The sequence below is a fragment of the Camelus bactrianus genome, chromosome 12 (assembly GCF_048773025.1).
Source record: "Camelus bactrianus isolate YW-2024 breed Bactrian camel chromosome 12, ASM4877302v1, whole genome shotgun sequence".
Taxonomy (NCBI): Eukaryota; Metazoa; Chordata; class Mammalia; order Artiodactyla; family Camelidae; genus Camelus; species Camelus bactrianus.
The window spans coordinates 36,508,660-36,528,183 of record NC_133550.1 but is presented as its reverse complement, the minus strand read 5'-3'; the positions used below and the strand labels follow the sequence as shown (position 1 = coordinate 36,528,183).

Genomic DNA, 19,524 nt, shown 5'->3' with positions numbered 1-19,524 from the left:
AAAATGACACTTCCTACAGAAGGGATTTGTATGAGGACTGAAAGACTAAATGTGACTTCAGTTTGAGTCTCTCCTAAGGGGAGAGAGGCCTCTTAATTTAACATTTCCATCTGATCCTAAAATTTTTTTTCAAGCTTTCCAATTCATTCTCCGTCATTAATTTCTTTCCCTACAAGCATAGGAAAAAGATTGTCTTCATACTTCAACCAAGGCACAGACAATTATTTGGAAATCTATAATTTTGAAAATTCAAATTTAGAATTGCTTCCAGATGGAAGGTTTAAAAATCATATCAGTTAAAGAGAGCAGACTCAACAAGAAGTCTGATCGATGGTGAAATTGTCTAAGCCCTTTGGGAAAAAGAGATTCCAAAACCTAAATATACTAGAATATTTGCTTATTCCTGACTTAAAAATAATTTTTAAATATTTCCTTTCTTGCAACAAGAAGGTAGATTTCTACCTTATTATAGTTGAAAACAGATTGTTTCTTTTTCTTTTTTGTTCAGGGTTATTTCCTCGAGCACAAACACCTATGAATAATTCTACTCGTCAAGGATAGAATTAGGGAAAGTCAGCTTTCAGAGTATTAAGTTGAATATAATGGCCTATCTCTTACAGTAGCAGAAGTTTCCTGATGGTATATTTAATTAGGGAAGTGAGAGAGTGCTGTGTATTAGTGATAAATATACCCTGGGGCAAAATTCAGGGCTGGGGTTTGGGGTATGTGGAAGTCTAGGGAGGCAGAATGGAACAGTAGAACCTCGCTTGGCCAGAAAAAATCCCTCATTTCACCAAACACTCACTTTACGTCTTCAAATCTTTGAAGTGAGAGCTACTCATATCAAAGAGAACTGAAGGGCCAAAGCAATCAATTTATTGCTTTGTAAAGTTCAGTTCTGTGGACACATTATTTAAAAAAGGCAACTCCCAATCGATTTAAGAACAAATTACCTCCCCTAAATATAAAACTGCAAAACTACATACGCCATCTTATCTACAGTGTCCCTTCACTTTCTCTCCCTTTTGGCAACGGCCTTTAAAAGTTGGAAAGAAGAATGCAGGGTTCCTGAGTCTTTGAATATTCTTTTAAAAAAAAATTAGGGGAGGAGGGAAATAGGTTTATTTATGTATTTAATTTTTAACGGAGGTACTGGAGATTGAACCCCAAACCTCATGCATGCTAAGCACGTGCTCTACCACTGAGCTATACTCTCCCCCTTGAATACACTCTTATTATACATTGAAAACCAAGGTAAGGACTGGGGCACTGGAATTGCAGGTAGGGAAAAACAAATTAAATAATCCGAAACAAATCTATTCATCAGTTTACTTGTTTTCAAACATTTGGAGTAAGAGGTCAACATGTTTTAAGATTTTTACTGAACTTCACAGGCACTCCTTTCCATGGAACCATCACAAGTACATTCTAAGGTAGCTATTTTACAGCAGGCTCTAGGAATACAGTGCATGGTTCCTGCCTTCTAAGGGGCGCGAAGCTCAAGTAACCAGACATTTACACAGCGTGCTGTGAGGTGTGATGGAGCCAAGGGGCTATGCTCTGCGGGGAAAACGCGAGGGGAGCACCGTGTGCAGGATCCCAGAGCTGGTGCTTCCCCTCAGGAATCTTTTCAGAAATGAAGATTCTGTCCCTGAGCACAAATTTAGCTGGAAAACCCAAGCAGGAACATAAAGGCAGCACTAAATCAATGTATTCATACTAAATAGGTATCTTTCACAATTCCTCACGTTTTACTAATCTATGTTTTGAAATTTTAATTTTAAATAAACATGTCTGTAAAGCTTTCATGGGAAAGGAAATAAGCAGCCAAGTTGTACTTAGTAGGTGCAAAATAATTTGTAGAAATCATTCTCCCTAAAAGTATGCCTCACTATCAAGGCGTAGCTAATCTCCTGGGCTTTTTTTTTTTTAAAGCAAACTCTAAAAGATAAGGCAAAAATTGGAATTTTACTTAAAAAATGATCAGGGTTCCTTACAAGTTTCAATTGATTCTTTGCCACTAACCACCATTCAGAAGGTAATTTTAGAGGGGCATTATTTAGGGTTTAGATTCAGCAGGAAAAAATCTTACAATGAAAACCTGCACACAAAGGTTTATAGCAGCTCTACTCATAACTGTCTAAACTTGGAAGCAACCAAGGTGGTTTTCTATAGGTTACTGGATAAACAGACTGTGGTACATCCATACAATGGAATATTACTTAGTGATAAAAAGAAATGAGCTATCAAGCCACAAAAGGCATGGAAGGGAAACTTAAATGCATATTGCTAAAGTGAAAGAAGCTAGTCTGAAAAGGCTTCATATGGTATGATTCCAACTATATGACATTCTGGAAAAGATAAAACTATGTAACAGTAAAAAGGTCAGTGGTTGCTGGGAGTTAGGGGGGCAGGGGAGAGGAGAGATGAACAGGTGGAGCATGGGGGATTTTTCTAGGGCATGAAACTCTTCTGTGTGGTATTGTAATGGTGGATACTGGACATTATGCATTTGTCAAAACCCAAAGCATTGTATAACACAAAGAATGGACCTTAGTTAGTAACAATCTATCAATATTGGTTCAATTGTGACAAAGGTACGGCACTAATGCAAGAGGTTAGTAACAGGAAATTGGGAGGGTAGTGTTGATGGAGGGACCTCTCCGTGTTTTATGCTCAATATTCCTGTGAACCTAAAACTTCCTTTAAAACAAACTCTATTAATTAAAAAAATCTTAAGACAGTTTGAAGAGGAAAGAGACTGGTTAATCTGAACAAAGAGAGAAATGATTCCATATTGTAGAATGGTAGGAATTACTATCATCTCACGCACGTTAGTTTATTAGGGTGCATTTTTTTGTGCTTTCTTAGTTTTTAATTTTTTAAATATATTTTTATTGAAGTACTGTCAGTTTATAATGTGTCAATTTCTGGTGTACAGCACAATACTTCAGTCGTATAGGAACATACATATATTCATTTTCATATTCTTTTTAACCATAAGTTACTACAAGATATTGAATATAGTTCCCTGTGCTATACAGTATAAACTTATTGTTTATTATGGTGTATTTTTAATTGAAATAATAGGTGTATATAAAACACCAGGAGATTAGTGTGGGATTATCTCAACTTCAGAACTGGAGGGGAACTTAGAGATAAATAAACAGGTTTAGGTAAACTTAAAAATTAATGAAATGTGACTATTAAATACCCCCAAACATTTCTGAGAAGGGACAACTGTGTTTGGTTTCTGCTGGGGCAAAGTGAATATGTTAAAGTAAGAGAAAAAAATATTTACAGCTGCTAAGGATGCAATAGAAAAATCTCCTGAATCATATGATGTAATTTATATGTGGAATCTAAAAAAAAAAAAAAAAAAAAGACACAAATGACCTTATTTACAAAACAGAAACAGACTTACAAACATAAAAAACAAACTGATGGTTACCAGGGGAAAAAGGGGGAGAGAAGGGATAAACTGGGAGTTCAAGATTTGCAGATACTAACTACTATATATAAAATAAACAACAAGTTTATATTGTACAGCACAGGAAACTATATTCAGTATCTCGGAGTAACCTATAATGAAAAAGAATATGAAAAGGAATATATTTATGTATATGCATGACTGAAACATTATGTTGTACACCAGAAATTGATACAGCATTGTAAACTGACTATACTTCAGTAAAAAAAAAAAAAACCTCCAAGATTTTAATTTATGTTAACACACTGAAATGCACCCCAAATGACTACGTATGTCTGTATCTAAACGGTTTAATTTAGCCAGTACTAATCTTACAGACTCTTTGAGGGTTCCTAAAGCTATTTCTTTACCAACATAAATGATCCATCTTTTCAGCTATTTTAAAACTCAGGACAGTAGATGTTTCACTGGCACATGGGAGAGCTGATACAGCCTGGAGATTCGAGTGTGGGTAGTGGAGTTAGACTGCCTAGGTTCAAATCTGGGTTCTGCCGGCTGGGTAACCTTGAGCAAGTTACTTAACCTTCCTTGGCCTTTGTTTCCCCACATGTAAAGGGGGGACAACAGCAATACTTCTCTCATGGTTAAATGTATTAACACGCATATCACTTGTGCAGGGTGTGGCATATGGCTCTCAAATGTTAACTATTACTTGTCCTCAGAAACTGATTTTAGGAGACCATGACTGATGGCAACATGAAGATATCTTTATGATGATACTTCTGTTACTCTGGGGTAATTAAATGTTAACATGTTGGTCTCCTCCACTGGATCGTGAATTCAGTGAAAGAAGCCAAATCATAGTCATCTTCGTTAATAAAATACATTTAAGGAAATATTTATCAGAATGAAGAACTATACTGATTTACTTCTTACTGGGAGAGAAATTTTAATTTCAGCTAAAATTCATTCTGTTGAATTAAAAAACTTTTGTTTTTTCAATTGAAAAAGTAAACCAGGTAAGGTTTTTATCTACAATACTCTGGCCTAGTATATTACTGTACATCAATTTTAAGGTCATCTGTGCCCTACACTATTTCCCCCATGGAGACATGATGATACTGGGACTTTTGCCTGAAATGCCACCATGCTGAAAACAGAGAAAACAGCAACTTGAGGGTCAAACTGAAAATTAACTGCAAGTTGAGATTCACATCATTTTTAGCTGGTGAAGAGTTCTAATTCACAATTCAATAACCCCAGATAATGGATCAAATTGGCACTTCTGCTTTTGAAAGGCTCTGGGGAACCCAGTGAGTGCAACTTTAGTTACTGTATCAAAGACTGATATTTATTTAATCAAGATGAGAAATAAATGTGACATTTGAAGAAGCAATAAAGTTTATTTTCATGTAAACTACCTCAAAAAAACCCACCTAGGGCAGCAAATCAGAAAAATGTCCCAAAGAACAGAAGAATGGTCTCTAAATAGATGGCCTGGCCTTTTCATTTTAAGCAGCAGACAAGTATTTAACTAAATTATTCTCCACTGAGACTATTAAAGTGGTTTTGCTCTTGCTATCCAAATGGAATTTCAGATCCACTTAATTTCAAGAAATTGATTGCAATTCAAATCATAGATCTGGTGTATTTTAAATGGAGCTATGTGCTCTATGCACTATTTATGCTCATTACCACATTGAAGTAGCCAGACTCAGATAATTGAGTTATAGTATTTAAGTCAGAGATGCCAAATTAATTTCTTAGACATGTTCATGAATAGCTCTAAAATTATTATGAGGCTTGATGATTGGAAACCTTTACCATTTTCTTATTGTTCAATGGTGATATAATTTAGGTCAGAGAGACATTTGGAATACAAGATTCCCAGAATTATAAAACCAGGAAGAACCCTACCTGGTATCTAGTCTAATGTTTTTATTTTGTGAGAAAATGAGGCTCAGGAGAAGCAGGAGAATGTAGCAGTTAAAAGCTTGGGCTCCAGAGTCAGACAAACTCAGTCCCTGATTGGCAAATTATTCACCTTGAGAAAGTTATTTAAACTCCCTAAGCCTTAGTTTCTCCATCTGCAAAATGGGGACAATAATTGTACTAATCTCATAGCTTTATGGCAAAGATTAAATGAGCTAAGCACTCAAAGAATTCAGCACAGAAGATTGGTATGTTGTAACTACTCAATAAATGTTAGCAATTACTGTTAAGACTAAAAAGTGACTCCTAAGTAAGTAAGCAGCAACAGAACTAGAACACATATCAGAGTTCCTGGCACATATCAGAGTTTTTTTCAACTAAACACAGTACCTGAGATAAAGATGCAATGGTACGAAGTATAACTACATCACACAGAAAGGTAACTGTTTCAATCTTTCTGCTGTTGAACTGATGAAAAGATTAAATCAGCACTCACATATTGAAGTCAATATGTGAGAAGACTCACATATATTTAGCTTTCCATGAGCAATAGGACATTACATGTTTACCTTCATAACTGTTCAATTATATGCCTTTAAGTGTTTCCCACTAAAAGCTGCCTATATGAAATAAATGGCAGATAAAGTTAGGGTTCACTCGCTAATGATCTTAAATTTGACTCTGGTTAGTGGCTATATGGAATGAGTCCAATATTTTTAACTTGTATCATCAGCCAGATATTACCATATCCTCTACGCATCTGCTCTGGAGGAAGCAAGAGTAAGGGCCACATCAAAAGGAAAAGCTCATGTGATGGGTCTGCGGTCTGAGTGAGATTCAGTTTGGTTTGGCTAATACAGACTCCTCCGAATCCAGCAGTCACCAATCACAACATTTGGAACTGCCATTTCTGCCAACATTTACGGTCCTTATATGATTCAACTCAGAGTTGACTGTTTTTCTTATATTAAAAAATGAATAATTAAGAAGCCTCATAAGGAATATTAGCTTTACATAACATGCTCTCAATATTTCCACATCTGTTAATTTTTAGTTAATGGGCCATCTTTTTAATAAATATTCTCAGACTGTCAAGTGGGTGCTTAGAACATTTTCTTCTAACACTAAAGATCACTTTTTGCCTAATCTGGAGAATGATCGGTGTATATAAAATTAACTTTAAATCTTTAAAAAGAAAAGTGTAATATGGTATAAATATATCAAATAGACATCAGCTCAAACTACAGTGACATAAGCTCAAGTATAAACATGAACAGAACCCAAACACCTTTTTATATAACACCAATGTGATTCAGCCGACCAACAGAGGAAGAAAATAGTAATTTGAAAAGTGGCAATTTGTATCCATACCCAGTATTTAGTATTTCAGTAACTAGAAATAAAATCGTTTGGCAAACTTACCCGCATTTTTGCACAAGCATCTTGGGTGGATTCTGTCCCCCTGAGCTCTTTTATCAGCATAGAACCTAAATACTGAAATACAAAAAATTTCAATGATTTATGAAAAACAGAACATAAATCTGAGCAGCAATTTAAAAACAAATTGTAGAAGCACTACTGGCCAGGTTTTCTGGCTGTAGGTTGCTGCATAACTTTCAAACACTAACAATAACTAATCCTAACATATAAACGCATGTATATAGAGAGAATGCAGCAGAACTAACTGCAGTTCTGAAAGCTGTAAATTGCTCTTTATAATAAAACTGCAGCAGTTTCTAAAGATGCCATCTTTCAAATCATATTTAACTGCAAAATGGGGGCATCTAAAAATGTTTTCCCCCTTTTTTTTTTGAGGCAGCAATGTCTGCAAAAATAAATCACACCACTATCTATGTAATTACAGGGTTGTACAAGACAGCTGAGAAGCTAAGCAACATGCACCCTATTTGGACTCAGTTGGCTGCATAGGTAATTACCATGAGGCTGTTCTTAGGCGGAGATGCAGTTTTGGACCTTTTTCATTCACAGCTGTGTGCCCTGTGGTTGATCCACCTGAGATCAGGCTGGGAGCGTGCGTGGCAGGGGAACGTCATTCTCAGTTGTTCCACAGCAGAGAGAGCCGAGGCTCTGGTGCAAACTGATACTAGAGGGGCTGAACGGGGCAGGAGAAGGATGAGAATGTCTCTTCCCAGGAATGACCAACCACTTTGCCGTTAGGTGATCAACTCCAATATTGCCATGGTGCAGGCTGCCACGCACGCTCCCAGTACTGGCTGGGGCAAATAGTTTTTAGCAAGATATCTATTTTGCCTTTCTACCAATTGACTCCCCGTCAACATTTTGAAGCTTCAATAGGTTGTCTGTCACTTTTCCCTGATTTCCTTCAAAAAGAGAAAAATAAAAAGAGCTGTATATGTGTTGTTTTTTTTTAAAGAGTGCATTAAAATAATTTTTTCCCTGACATGACTGAGGAGACCTTGGCACTCTGCAAAAACTGGGTTGGGATGACTTGAAGAGGACGTGCAAGGGCAGAATAGCAGAGGTTTGGTCAAAGGCTTCCAAGAAAGGCTGCCCAGAAAGGCTCAGGGATTTGGCATTTGAGCCTCAGAGGAAGAAGGCATTTCAATCCTGCAGTTTTGGGATTGAAATAACTCCAATGCATCAATAAGTCAGCAGTAAAAGAGGCACAGACAGCACAAAATGGAAAAAAAGCCCAAATTGCTGTGAGATAACCAGAACATCCACATCTTCATCAAATTACAGAAAATGATCATGGTGAAATCCTTATCTTTTAATGTATGAGGAAATTTTGTCCTAACTGAAACATTTATTTTTGAGAGACAGTTTCGATGCTTTGCTGAAGGTTCACTTTTTCCACTGTAGTCATGACAACCATCTGCCCCCAAACCTATGGTATCTTTCAAACATTTATCTGTTCATATTACATAATTCTCAGATAAGTCTGATTCCCTCTCCTATGGAAAAAAAAAAAGCCCAGTAATATAATCCAAATGATGACAATGAAAAGAATCTGGTATTTACATAGAGTGGTAGACCCAATGTTTTGAGATCATTGGCAAGTGAGTGGAAATGTCTGTATGTGCTATTTTATACTCATTTCCACTTAAGATAGCAGTTATATAGTTGTTACAACTATATAACAAGAAAGCAAAATAGACCTTAAGCTTACAAGATTGAAAGGGTTATAAAGCTCTATTTATTTGGACTTTCTCTGTGGCTACTTTAAGAAAAAGAGAAGAGAGAACATGTTAGGAATTTTAGTAATGGACACTTGGGGATACCTTCAATGTAACACAGGCCAGAAGTGTACCCTCTGTCCCCACTGGTACCCAAGTACTGAATTCTGGGTAACTTACAAAAGCTTTGTAATCACACGACTGGAAGATGAGCTTTTCCGGGTGGTGCTGCCAGTACTGAACTGGAGTCGAGGCTGTGGCTTCATTTGGAGGTCGCAAAGTAATGGAAGGTTCTCCCCAGTCTCCTGTCTGAAAATCACATTTATTCTAGAGGTAACATGAGCAGTAGGCCAAGTTCATTCCCTATAGCTGGCCTGAGTTCATCTTATCCCCGCGTGCTATAAACATGCAAATGCATCTGGGTATATTATATGTCTATTATGGTTTTACATGTCTTAGTATCATATTTCCCAAAGTTGAATTAATTTCTGAGGTACGAAAGAAGCTGAACTATTTTATTTTTAGAATGCTACTCTAAGTAATTTAAAAATAAAACATGAAGATACTCATAAATGATTTACTAAGTCATAATTCTCTGTTACAACAGAAAAGAATATACAGTCTTTGAAAGACTCTTCTGTTTTTAAACTTGACTGAAATTTTTACTCTAAATTGCTTTTGCATTCAGATACATGGTGCCATAAATTTCAGTTCCTGGATATGACATGTACCATGTAGTTTGAGTAATTTTATATCTCTGGAGAAAAAGTATGTATGGTAGGTGTGATACAAAACAAAATTTTAGAAGAAAAATGTAATGGATGACATCTAGTTTCTCTCATCTGAATCCATTTGTATCAATATAATGCCACTGTGATTGTACTGGATGTAATCAGCTACCTTCCTCAGAAAACCTAAAGGATGAACAAAGCCTAAATATTTAAATACCAGATTCTGTATGTGCCTGTGCATGTGCTCGAAGTCCTTGATCACAAACACAAGCCCATGCACACACAATGGTATATCATATAGCACGTACACCCGTGGAGACAGACCTAAGATAGAAGGACATCCGTCATTCTAGTTATCATTTTCCATGAAGTTAACCCTGACAGGTTATAACAGTTTAGTATGAAAGTCTAAATTTAAAGTAAAGGCCTGTGTTGGCAGGTCTTTTCCAGGCTCTAGTCTGATTTAGATATTACATATGGGAGATTTTTCACTCTTTTCCCTGGTGGAGATTCTGATTTTTCAAAATTCAGTTCTTTGTCCTCAAATGTTAACTAAGACTAGACAACAGGAAGATTTCCAAAGCCACTCTCTTCTAACCTGTATTTCGTTGGTCTTCTAGAATTATGAGAAATTACCTTTCTCAGGAGTATAAAGAGGTCTCATGAGCTCCCACATCAAACAAAACCCTGGCTAGAGACCAAGTTCCATAGAAGTGCTGGCAAGTGGGGTGACACTAGGGTTTTTTAAGGAGGATTTTCAAGAAGTCTGTGATAACAATGCAAAATTTTGGATGTAGGTGTATGTTTAGGGGGACAAAAGAAGTCTACAGCTTTCATTAAGTTCTTTGAAACGCTCTAGAAACCTCAAAAGGTTAAAAGCCATGAGTCTTCAGGAACAGCTTAGCTGGGAGGCGTGTCTGGGGCAGAGGACTAGCATTCCCATTCTTCTCTGTGGCGGCGGGACTTAACATTAGGAAGAATATGAAGTGACTGCCAATACTGGAAAGGGTTAGGCATAAGCTTTGCCTCCTGGAAATTTCTAACTGGCCTGAATAAACAAAAAAGTTCTAAAGCCTGTCAGCAACGTACAGCACTTTCCCTAGAGGTGGGAGAGCCTGACACTTTTCTCCTTAAGATGGGTCGCTCCCAACCACAGGAAGAGCAAAGTCAGCCTCCTCGTGTCTCCTTGGTGTCTCATCAGAGTGTGTGACCAGTCAGAACCCCTCTGGCTCCTGTCTCACACTCTATTCTGAGCTACTCTGCCTGTTAGTTTTGTTCTGGTTGCTGATTTACCTGCATGCCGCTTGGTTCTCCTCTCTCCCATCTGCTGATACTGCCAAGACTTTATCTGGAATATTTACTTTAGCATTTTTAGACAAAAATCCTACGTTTTCTGATCCATCCCTGACTCATTGTTGAGTTTTCTCTTTATATTTATCTGAACTTTTATTTTGTAGAAGCAATAACTGATTGCAATGAATTAATCAGGATTATGTTTCCCCTGACTTCCTAATTTGGTTTGTTCTTTTCCTTCTCTCTCAAATGTGTGGCTCTTTATTATTTCTCGGTCTTTATTTCAGCTGGCTGTGATTTGCTCCCCACAAAAACTAGCATAAAATAAAAAACGCAGAATATGTGGATTTCAATATTATTTTGAAGCTGAGTGTAATAACCTTTAAATGATAGCAGTTAAAACCCTGGAAACATGCAGCTGTGAGTTCTTAATTAAAAGCTCTCCCCACATCTAGCAAATCATCCTCTAATCTCTCCCATTAACCTGCTCCCCCCTCCCTGGATAAAGCAACAACAACCACATAGCAAACAGGTGTTGTACACTTAAATCACAGGTAACACTGTTAACACAACAACAGGAGTTTGCATGCAACTTCGTGGAATGATACAAAAGGAACTGGTTGACCTCAAAAGGTCCTTCAATCCAGTGTCTGCTGATATGACAACTCAAACCAAGCATCCAGTCTTCCTGTTAGCCCTGTGATTGCTCAGCTGAGGTACACGATGGCCAAGCTCAACAGGCACTTTTCCAAAAAGCCTGAACAGACATGGCAGGAGCTGGGAGTACCACGGGTTGTGGGGCAAGGGTTGGGAATAGGAATGGGGGTGGGGATAGGTGAGGTAAAGCTGAGGTTACCAGGACATTTCAGGTGTTCATACATTAAGCATGCAAATCATATGCAAACTCATTCTCTAACTGCTGACTTAACTCAGGCACTTTTATAATTAAATTTCAATATGAGTTCCACATACACTTAAAGCAGAATGCTGATCCAAATATTTACATCATCCACATAAGTTGTAGCAGCCATTTTGGGAGAAACAAGCCCCCGCACATACCACCCCAGTCTGGAAACCACCCCACTCTCTTATTTGATAACCACTTGAAGAAATGGGTGGTGCATCCATTTAATCTGTTTGGGCAGCGCCATCATCTGCTCTCCTATGATTCCACTTTGTCCAGAAATCACAAACCACCTGCTCTGAGTCCCGAGTGATCCAACAGGCCTCCCCTATGTGCAATGGGGGGAGATAATTATAGGGGAGAGAAACAGAATCCTCACTTTATTTTCTTTGTGGCCCTGAAACACTGCTCTAATCCAAATATTTTATAACTTCCCTACAGGGACTGAATCTACCTTTCTGGAAATAGAAACTGAATTTTGTCATACTTAGTGCTATTTCCAGAAATCCATTTTCCAACAGAGGGAAAAGTGTTCTTAAAATTGAATTTATAAGAAAATAATTTTATTTCTTACTGTAAATTCATCAATTTACTATTATTTTTTTAACCTTAGATCTAACAGTATTTAGAAGACTCACCTTGAAGGTGTTGATTTTTCTCTTTGGAATTAATTTAGTAGGAATGGACAGATTTGACATCACACTATTGTAAAGGGCAGATGTGGCCCTGGCCTTTGGGTGGGATTCAGCATCACCTGGTCGACCAACAGTAAAAATAAGAGTTCAGAGAACAAGGGTGCCTTAGGTCACAGTTCTTCGGAGGCTGAATTACAGCAGGAATGAGCGATGGAGGAACTAGATAGAGTGGTGGCTATATGGAGTAGCAGCAGAGACCAAAGAGCAAATAAGGGGTTTTGCCTCACATATAAAATAATTTCAAGTGATGAAGCCTGGTACTAGGTCTTGTTAAATATACATTCATATATCAATAGTATTTCTTTGGGTAAATTTAAGAAATTAATAATTTCCCACTTAAAAAATGCTTATTCAATATTAAATAAAAACCAAATAGATCTAAAAAGCCTTTGCCTGAAATAGTTTATAATCAAACCTTATCTTTACTGAAAAGTAGACCTAAACATGGGTAATGATGAGGCAATAATATGGTAATAATATTTAATCAGAATAACAAAATAAAATCAGAAAAGTTTGGAGTAAAGTTCTGTCATATTGTAGGCTATTATCGACTGGCAGTACCCTTTAAAAGGCTTAAGTAATTGCAGAAGAGAAATTAAAATGATCCAAGGCACTCTTACCAAATATTTTCAGGCTATTTTTTAAGGGCTTAAAATACTTAGAGAAAAAGCATTCCTTTAGTTTCATGTACTGCATGATCTTAAAAGTTCAAGAATTTGGTCATGGCTTAAAACCTTGTCGACTTGGTTGGTATGTATGTATGTATTTCCTTTAGTATATATCAATTAGACAGAGGAAAATATACATTATTAACTATCCCTTCAAACTCAAATAAACATTAACATTCTAATATAAAGGAAAACATAATTTGAGATTAGAGTTTTACACAGAGAATTGATTCTGCTTAATAGGTATTTACCAACTGCCAACTAGAAATTGATAGCCTGATTGAGTTTGAAGGATTATAATTGGGTCATATTTAATATAATGTAATTAAGTTAAATGTCTCATACGAAAGTGTAAAACCACTAACTGAATTTAGTTATAACACAGAAAAAAATGTTCAAGAGTCCACAGATAGATTTTTATTGGAAAGCAGATTCCAAAATGGAGCTTTAAAACTTTGCATTATTTCAAGAAGTGGTACTGGTTTTAGCTCATGAGCACCAGGTATGGAAGGCAAATTCTAAAACATCATATCCTACAGCTCTCTATTGCCAAAAATGGAAACTGAAGATATCACATATTCTATGTGCTCTGAGAGTACAAAGGGGAGATAATGTCTATATTCTTATTTTCTTCTTGAGAAAAAAGTTTCACAAGGATGTCAGTAAATAATTAAAAGCCATGATTTTGACTTAGCTTTCAACATGACAGGAAGGCATGGTATTTTCCAAGCTTTATACTAGTCTTTAAAATTTTTTTTTCCAATTAGGATTTAATTGATTTTTTTAAATAGACGCTTTTAAATCTTTTCTACTAGGAACTGCTTCCACCTACCTGCTTGTAAATTTAGATCCGAATATTAAAAACATAATTCTCTATTTCTTCAGAACACTTAACGAAAAACTAAAATGAGTTTAAATGACAATTGTTATTTTAATGTTTCCCTTTCCCTAATTCTGACAAATATCAGAGATGGCCTACCCAAACATACATAAGATATATGTGATTACATTTAGTTTCCATTATCCTAAGGCTTTGAAGAATGCGATATACAATTCTACCCTTATAAATATGTACACATGTATTTGGATGTGAATGTAAGGAAAGGTCTCCTATGAATATTCACACACACACATGAAAGCAGGATGCTGCTGGAGTCTTGTTTTGTTTTTTTTTTTTAAGATTTTTATCTTCAAAAATAAAGAGTGCTGGTTTGGTCAAATGCAGTTCATTATCCTGAATTTGTTCTTTTTGATGATAAAGAGCAGAGATGGCCACTTCTGAACACGAAAAAGCACCATTTAGTGTTTACGTGTTCAGGAGGAACTGCTGGGTCACTGGAGCACCAGTATCAGGCAACGTATAGACACCGCGGTCCCCAAGAGCCAGAAATCCCATGCACAGGAGGAGGGGTGTACCTGATGTGGCACCCCCAAAAGAGGCCCTTCACATGCCACCCCAAGACCTCTGCTTAGTGATTCTCAACCAAATGTCTCAACTTCAGCAGGTTACCCCATGAGAAAAATTTAGCAGAATGTGAAAATAAGATTGTATTTTAAAGTACAAAGTGGAAAAAAACCCCAAAACATTAAAATGCTTACTTTTCAAACAAAAATGAATTTTTAAAAAGTATGCAAAGGTGAAATGTGAATATTTGAATATTAAGCAGCTCAGAGTAAAACAGGGGTCAAGATTTCACACACATTCCAAAGATCAACTCAGTACTGTCAAATGGAAAAAAAGGAAAAGGCTGAGAACCACTTTGTAGCTGTAATGGTGCCTCTCCTGGCTATACCCCTCCCACGCTTGCATCAAACTTACACAAAATATCATGCAAATCATACTCAAATATTTCTCATAGTTAAGCGCATGAACCTTTGAGAACTGTTAGACACAAAGGACTGAATAGCCCATGGACATGGGAAGTACAAAATGGGGAAGAAAAACACTGATATATACATGGGTATATATATATCAATTTACCCTTTTCGTTTCTCCTGTAAAAGCAAGTTAACGCAGACACCTGGGATGAAAGCCAAACTCACATGGGACAGATTTTAACCGTAGACTTCAAAACCAAGTGTGTTTCTCATTTCAGGACAATGTTTGAACGGTAAGTAGTCACAAGGCACAGTAAATGAGGTAAAATACACGAAAAAAAAAATCTCAGGAGTCATTAGACGTCACAGATTTTCTGCATTGCCAGGACATGGTCCCTATAGCTACTGACAACACTGGGCAACACATGACATAGCGCAAGTTCAGGAAGAGAAAATAACCATTTGTAACCTTACATTATGAACCTGATGGATGGCTGAGAAAGGAAATCCAGCGTTCTGATTCGTCCATATCTCACAGACAGACGACTGCTGATATAAACAGAAAACTATCTCATCTTGTCAATATTTAAAACACGGCAGCTACCAAGGTAGCAGCAAGGAAGGGAAGGAGGAAAATAATACAAAGCAAAGAATCACATTTCTTAAAAAAACAACTCAAAAACTCAAAAAAAATTTTTAGGCTGCCCAAGGTTTAATAACTGACTTCCAAGTCATTCTTTTGCTTAAAAACATTTTGGGTTGGCTGGAAAAAAAAAGGCCATTTATGCATTAGTCTTATGTCAAGAGAAATTCCCAATATATTCACATCTTGGAAAAAGCAAACTATTTTCCATTTGCCAAAGAAAACGGAAATACCTTCCCTTTTCATGTCATTCATTTCAGAGGATAAATATTTTCATGAAGTTCAGGAAAGATGAGAAAAAGATCTTTTACACAACTCAAACATTTTTATTTTCTTATCTTCAAATGACCAAGAGCAAACAATGCAATAAAATGACTTTCCTAATTTGGCCGTTGCTCCATCTGATAAACCTAGAAGACATTTTTCCCTCCAGCGTTCTCAAAGGCAAAACTCCGTGGTTAACCCAGGGAGATGTGGCAGTTTGCTGCCCAGCAGTGGGAGGAGGTGGTCGAGGAGGGGGCTTGAAGGAGGCAGGGCAGGGAGGGGCTGGGGTCGGGGAAGCTCAGCCTGTCACTCAAGCAGAAATGCTGGGGAACAGCCTTTGTGAGCCTAGTCAACCAGCTCCATGATTTGGACTCTCCACCACACCACTGACAATCTAATAACCAATTATTAAAAGGCAATCACGTTTGCTTAGAACCAAATGCCAAATGAACCAACACCCTCCCAGGACTTAGAGCAGAAACTACCAGATAAACCAACGAGGCTTCTGGCTTGACCTTTACAGAATTCTTTTCCCGAATTCCATCATCTAAAAGACACCATGAAATTGAATCACAGAAAATGGCAGAATGCCTAAACTTATTCAGCCAAGCCCTGTGAACATCCCCAGAATTCACAAGCAGAGCATTCAAGGATCAGTGCACGAAGGAGATAAGAACATAACCACAGTAGGGTTTAGAAACCCAGCAAAGAACAGTATTGTCAGCAAACGAACTACAGAAAAGAAGGTTTATCCCTGGCTAAATGTTTCCTCCACCTCCACCCTCCCAGAAACACTCACCAGAAATTTAACATCTCTTTCTCTCTCTCTCTCTCTCCAGTTCCAAAGGCAGCTCCACACACACCTACATCTTTGCTTTCCATCCCTTCTGTCATCTGGATGGCTTGCTAGGGACAGATTGTCAGGTAATTGGCATTCTGTTAAGAAAGTAAGATCCCTGGGGTCTGACCAAAAGGCACCTCCAGCCACCTCTCACATAAACCAGTCCTGTTATTCTTAGTTTTTGCTCTAAACTTCAAGCTATTTTCTCCGCAGGGGGATCTCCCCCTTCTTACTTTTCAAAAATTAAATCTCTAGCTAAAGTTAAGTCTAGGGGCCATAAAACCCCTAGCCTCATCTCCAATAGCTATCATCTGATTTAAATATGTTCTATTAACTCTGCTTTCGTGGGATTACCATCTTAACTGGCACAAAAGATACTTCTAGGATACCCTTGATGTACTCACCCACAGTTCTGAACTAATTCTTTTGCATAAATTACATCTTCTACAACTTTCACAGACTTTCAGTGCTAGAAGTAACCCAGGGACCACCTGTCATCCGACAGATGATGATAATGACATTCAGAGGTTAACCAGCTTGCTCCGGTCACACAGGGAAGGGTCACAACATGTCAGCTTGTCAGGGTGGCTAGGAAGGGGTACCAGCCCAGTACTGACTTCACCAGAAGGCGGAAGGAATATCCAGTTACATGGAACCTGTTTACTCATTCTGAAACAAATATATATAAATGGAAGCAGTTCATGGAAGTCTCAATTCCACAGGAGTTCAAATACCTTAAAATATTGTCTGCTAATCATTACTCCCAAATGGGCCATGCTCAGGCTCTCCTCCCTCATGGGCAACAGGCCAGTCGACATTTGGAGCAGCCTGCAAGACCTCCTGGTCACTTGCAGTCAGGAAGTAGCCTTTTTTTTTTTTTTAATAAAAGTCCAATTTCGTATATGATTCAAACTTTGCCCTCTCTCTCCACAGGCCGGTCTTGGGGCTTAAAAAAACCTGAGGTGGGGTGGCATGGTCCACCATGGGTGCTCCCTACCCCATGCCTACCTCCTCCATGCGCTTAGGTGGGGAAGAGGGTATACGAGAAGGACAAGGGCCTCTCTCTTACTTGGCACTGGCTGAATTCTCCCTGCTAGTTGTCACTGCTTCTCAGGGTGACACTAACTTGGCCTCTGATCCCTCTCGTAGGAGCTGCCCCACCCTGGGTTCTACTGTACCCTGGTGGGTTCTCTGGAGGGCTCTGCTGGGGTAGGGGGTGGGGTCCTTATTGCACAGTTTCTGATGTGAGAAATCCATCCCTAGTTAGACTTCTGTCCACCCCCACGCAGCCCTCCTGGCACACATGCATGCCCCTGGGGTGGGACACAGGGGAGAGGGCACACGCCCAGCCTCCTGCACGCCCACCGCATCACATACATACATCCTTGCCATGCAGAGGGGCTGCTCGGCTACCACTCCCCCTCTCTGCCAGGATGTCTCCCTCCAATTCTCTCTTCTTCAGCTCAGATTGGTTTACATGCATCTGCTCCCAGAAGTCCAATGAGGGAGAGAGATGCTATTTCCCCCTTCTGGCATGTTCTCCCACCCTAGGTGAGCATTCCTCTTGAAGCCCTTCCCCCAGGCTTGTATTACATGGGGATGCACTCCCTCCTCTCCCCTGGGAAGGGAGAAAAAGCCCCAGCAATTTCCACAGTGGCTCAGATAATCCTCTGCCCCCCCAGCCCCCAGCCCCAATCTTCTGCCTCTGGGGACAGGGAGCTGACTGTGCAGGGTGGAAGCCGCCACCTCGTGGCAGACCCCAAGCAGGGTATCAGGGTCCATTATCAGCAGCTCTCTCTCTAGAGTGTGTGGTACTTAGTACCTACAGGAAACACCCCTTGAGTACCCTGCTACACGAGTCAATCTTCCACAGTCACAGAAGTTACCAGAGAGTTAAGGATGGAGAGAAGGTCTAGTGCTATAATTCTTTTATTTAAAAAAAAATCCATGTAAACTTTTCCCAATGAAGAAATAAAACCCACCTCTACTGAAGAGAGTTCCTATGTGACTCATATAATTTTTAAAGAAGTTACAATAACTTTTCATTTATAAGCTATGTTCAAATTTAGAAAAAGTAAAACCGCTCTCATTTCCAACAACTATACGACTCAACACAAATGGTAAAAAGTCAGATTTTAAAATAGAGTTTAAGATAAAGGCAGTTAATTGTATTGTACTTATGGAGGCTTTTTTTTTTAAAGCTGGTACATGTCAGATATCACAGTAATTCCACTGGCGGTAAATACTTTATCAGGCTTATAGAGCAGTAATTTAAGGTGGACCAACTATAAATGGCTCCTCTTCTAGACACATGATTACTAGGCTGAGTGCTAGAACGAACTTTTTAAATGCAAAAAAGTTTCCACTGCAGAATTTCATTATATTTATGAAGATAGTATCTCAGGGTACAATATGCATTGAAGTACTGAGTGTTCAAAAGCTTTGAGAAAGAAAAGTATCATTGATAAAATTTCATTGGGGGCTCAAATTCCTAGAACAGAAGGGATTTAAATCCGAGTTTTAATTAAACCTTAGAATGTCCTCATCTGTGAAGAGGAACGATAATAGCACTCGGCTTACTTATTTCACCCGGTTCTTGTGCAGCTCATGCTAAGCTTCACACGTGCGGGCACGTTCTGACAGCTACGTGTCTAGGACCCAGAATACAGAAGGCCGCCAGACATGTTTACTAAGTGAATGGAATCACAGAAGGTGTTCAGTCTTTCTTGGCAAATGGTAAAGCACTATAGGAACGTTAATTACTGCTATTTGTTATCATTTGCGGTTGGTCAACTTTGTTGTAGGCACTTGTGCCTTCAGTAAACTACATCACTGCCAACACATTTCTGGTAAAATGCACCAGAGATTAACCTTGCAGATTTCTTATTAGAGAAGTTCTCATTTTTCCTGATAAAGGCTGAAAAGTGGCTGCCAACTTTGTTAAAGGGAGAGGAGCATCTGTAATTTGCACACCTACGTGCTAAAGAACTGCTTGTACGGAGCTTGGAAACAGTTCTGTAAAAGGATGGTAAACATCGTGGGAAATTTCATTTGCTTATTAGTTTTCTCTCAATCCCTTTTCCACATACATTGCGGAGGCTAATTTAGTTGCTGTGAACCTGAATGATCATGAAATCCGAACAAATG

At 38.3% G+C, this 19,524-nt stretch overlaps 1 protein-coding gene across 9 annotated transcripts in view; it reads right to left on the bottom strand.

The window, feature by feature from the left end:
- The window catches only part of ANKS1B (ankyrin repeat and sterile alpha motif domain containing 1B), an 860,784-nt gene that overhangs the window by 49,329 nt on the left and 791,931 nt on the right, over positions 1-19,524 (bottom strand). For all 9 annotated transcript variants that reach the window (XR_012510715.1, XM_074375248.1, XM_074375245.1 and 6 more), the window contains exons 20-21: positions 8,701-8,829; positions 6,785-6,856 (exon numbers count right to left, since the gene is read on the bottom strand). Coding sequence is in view for 8 of the 9 variants with exons in the window: in XM_074375248.1 (XP_074231349.1) it covers positions 6,785-6,856; positions 8,701-8,829 (201 nt within the window). In the remaining variant the exon portion in view is untranslated. The remainder of the gene's footprint in view (positions 1-6,784; positions 6,857-8,700; positions 8,830-19,524) is intronic.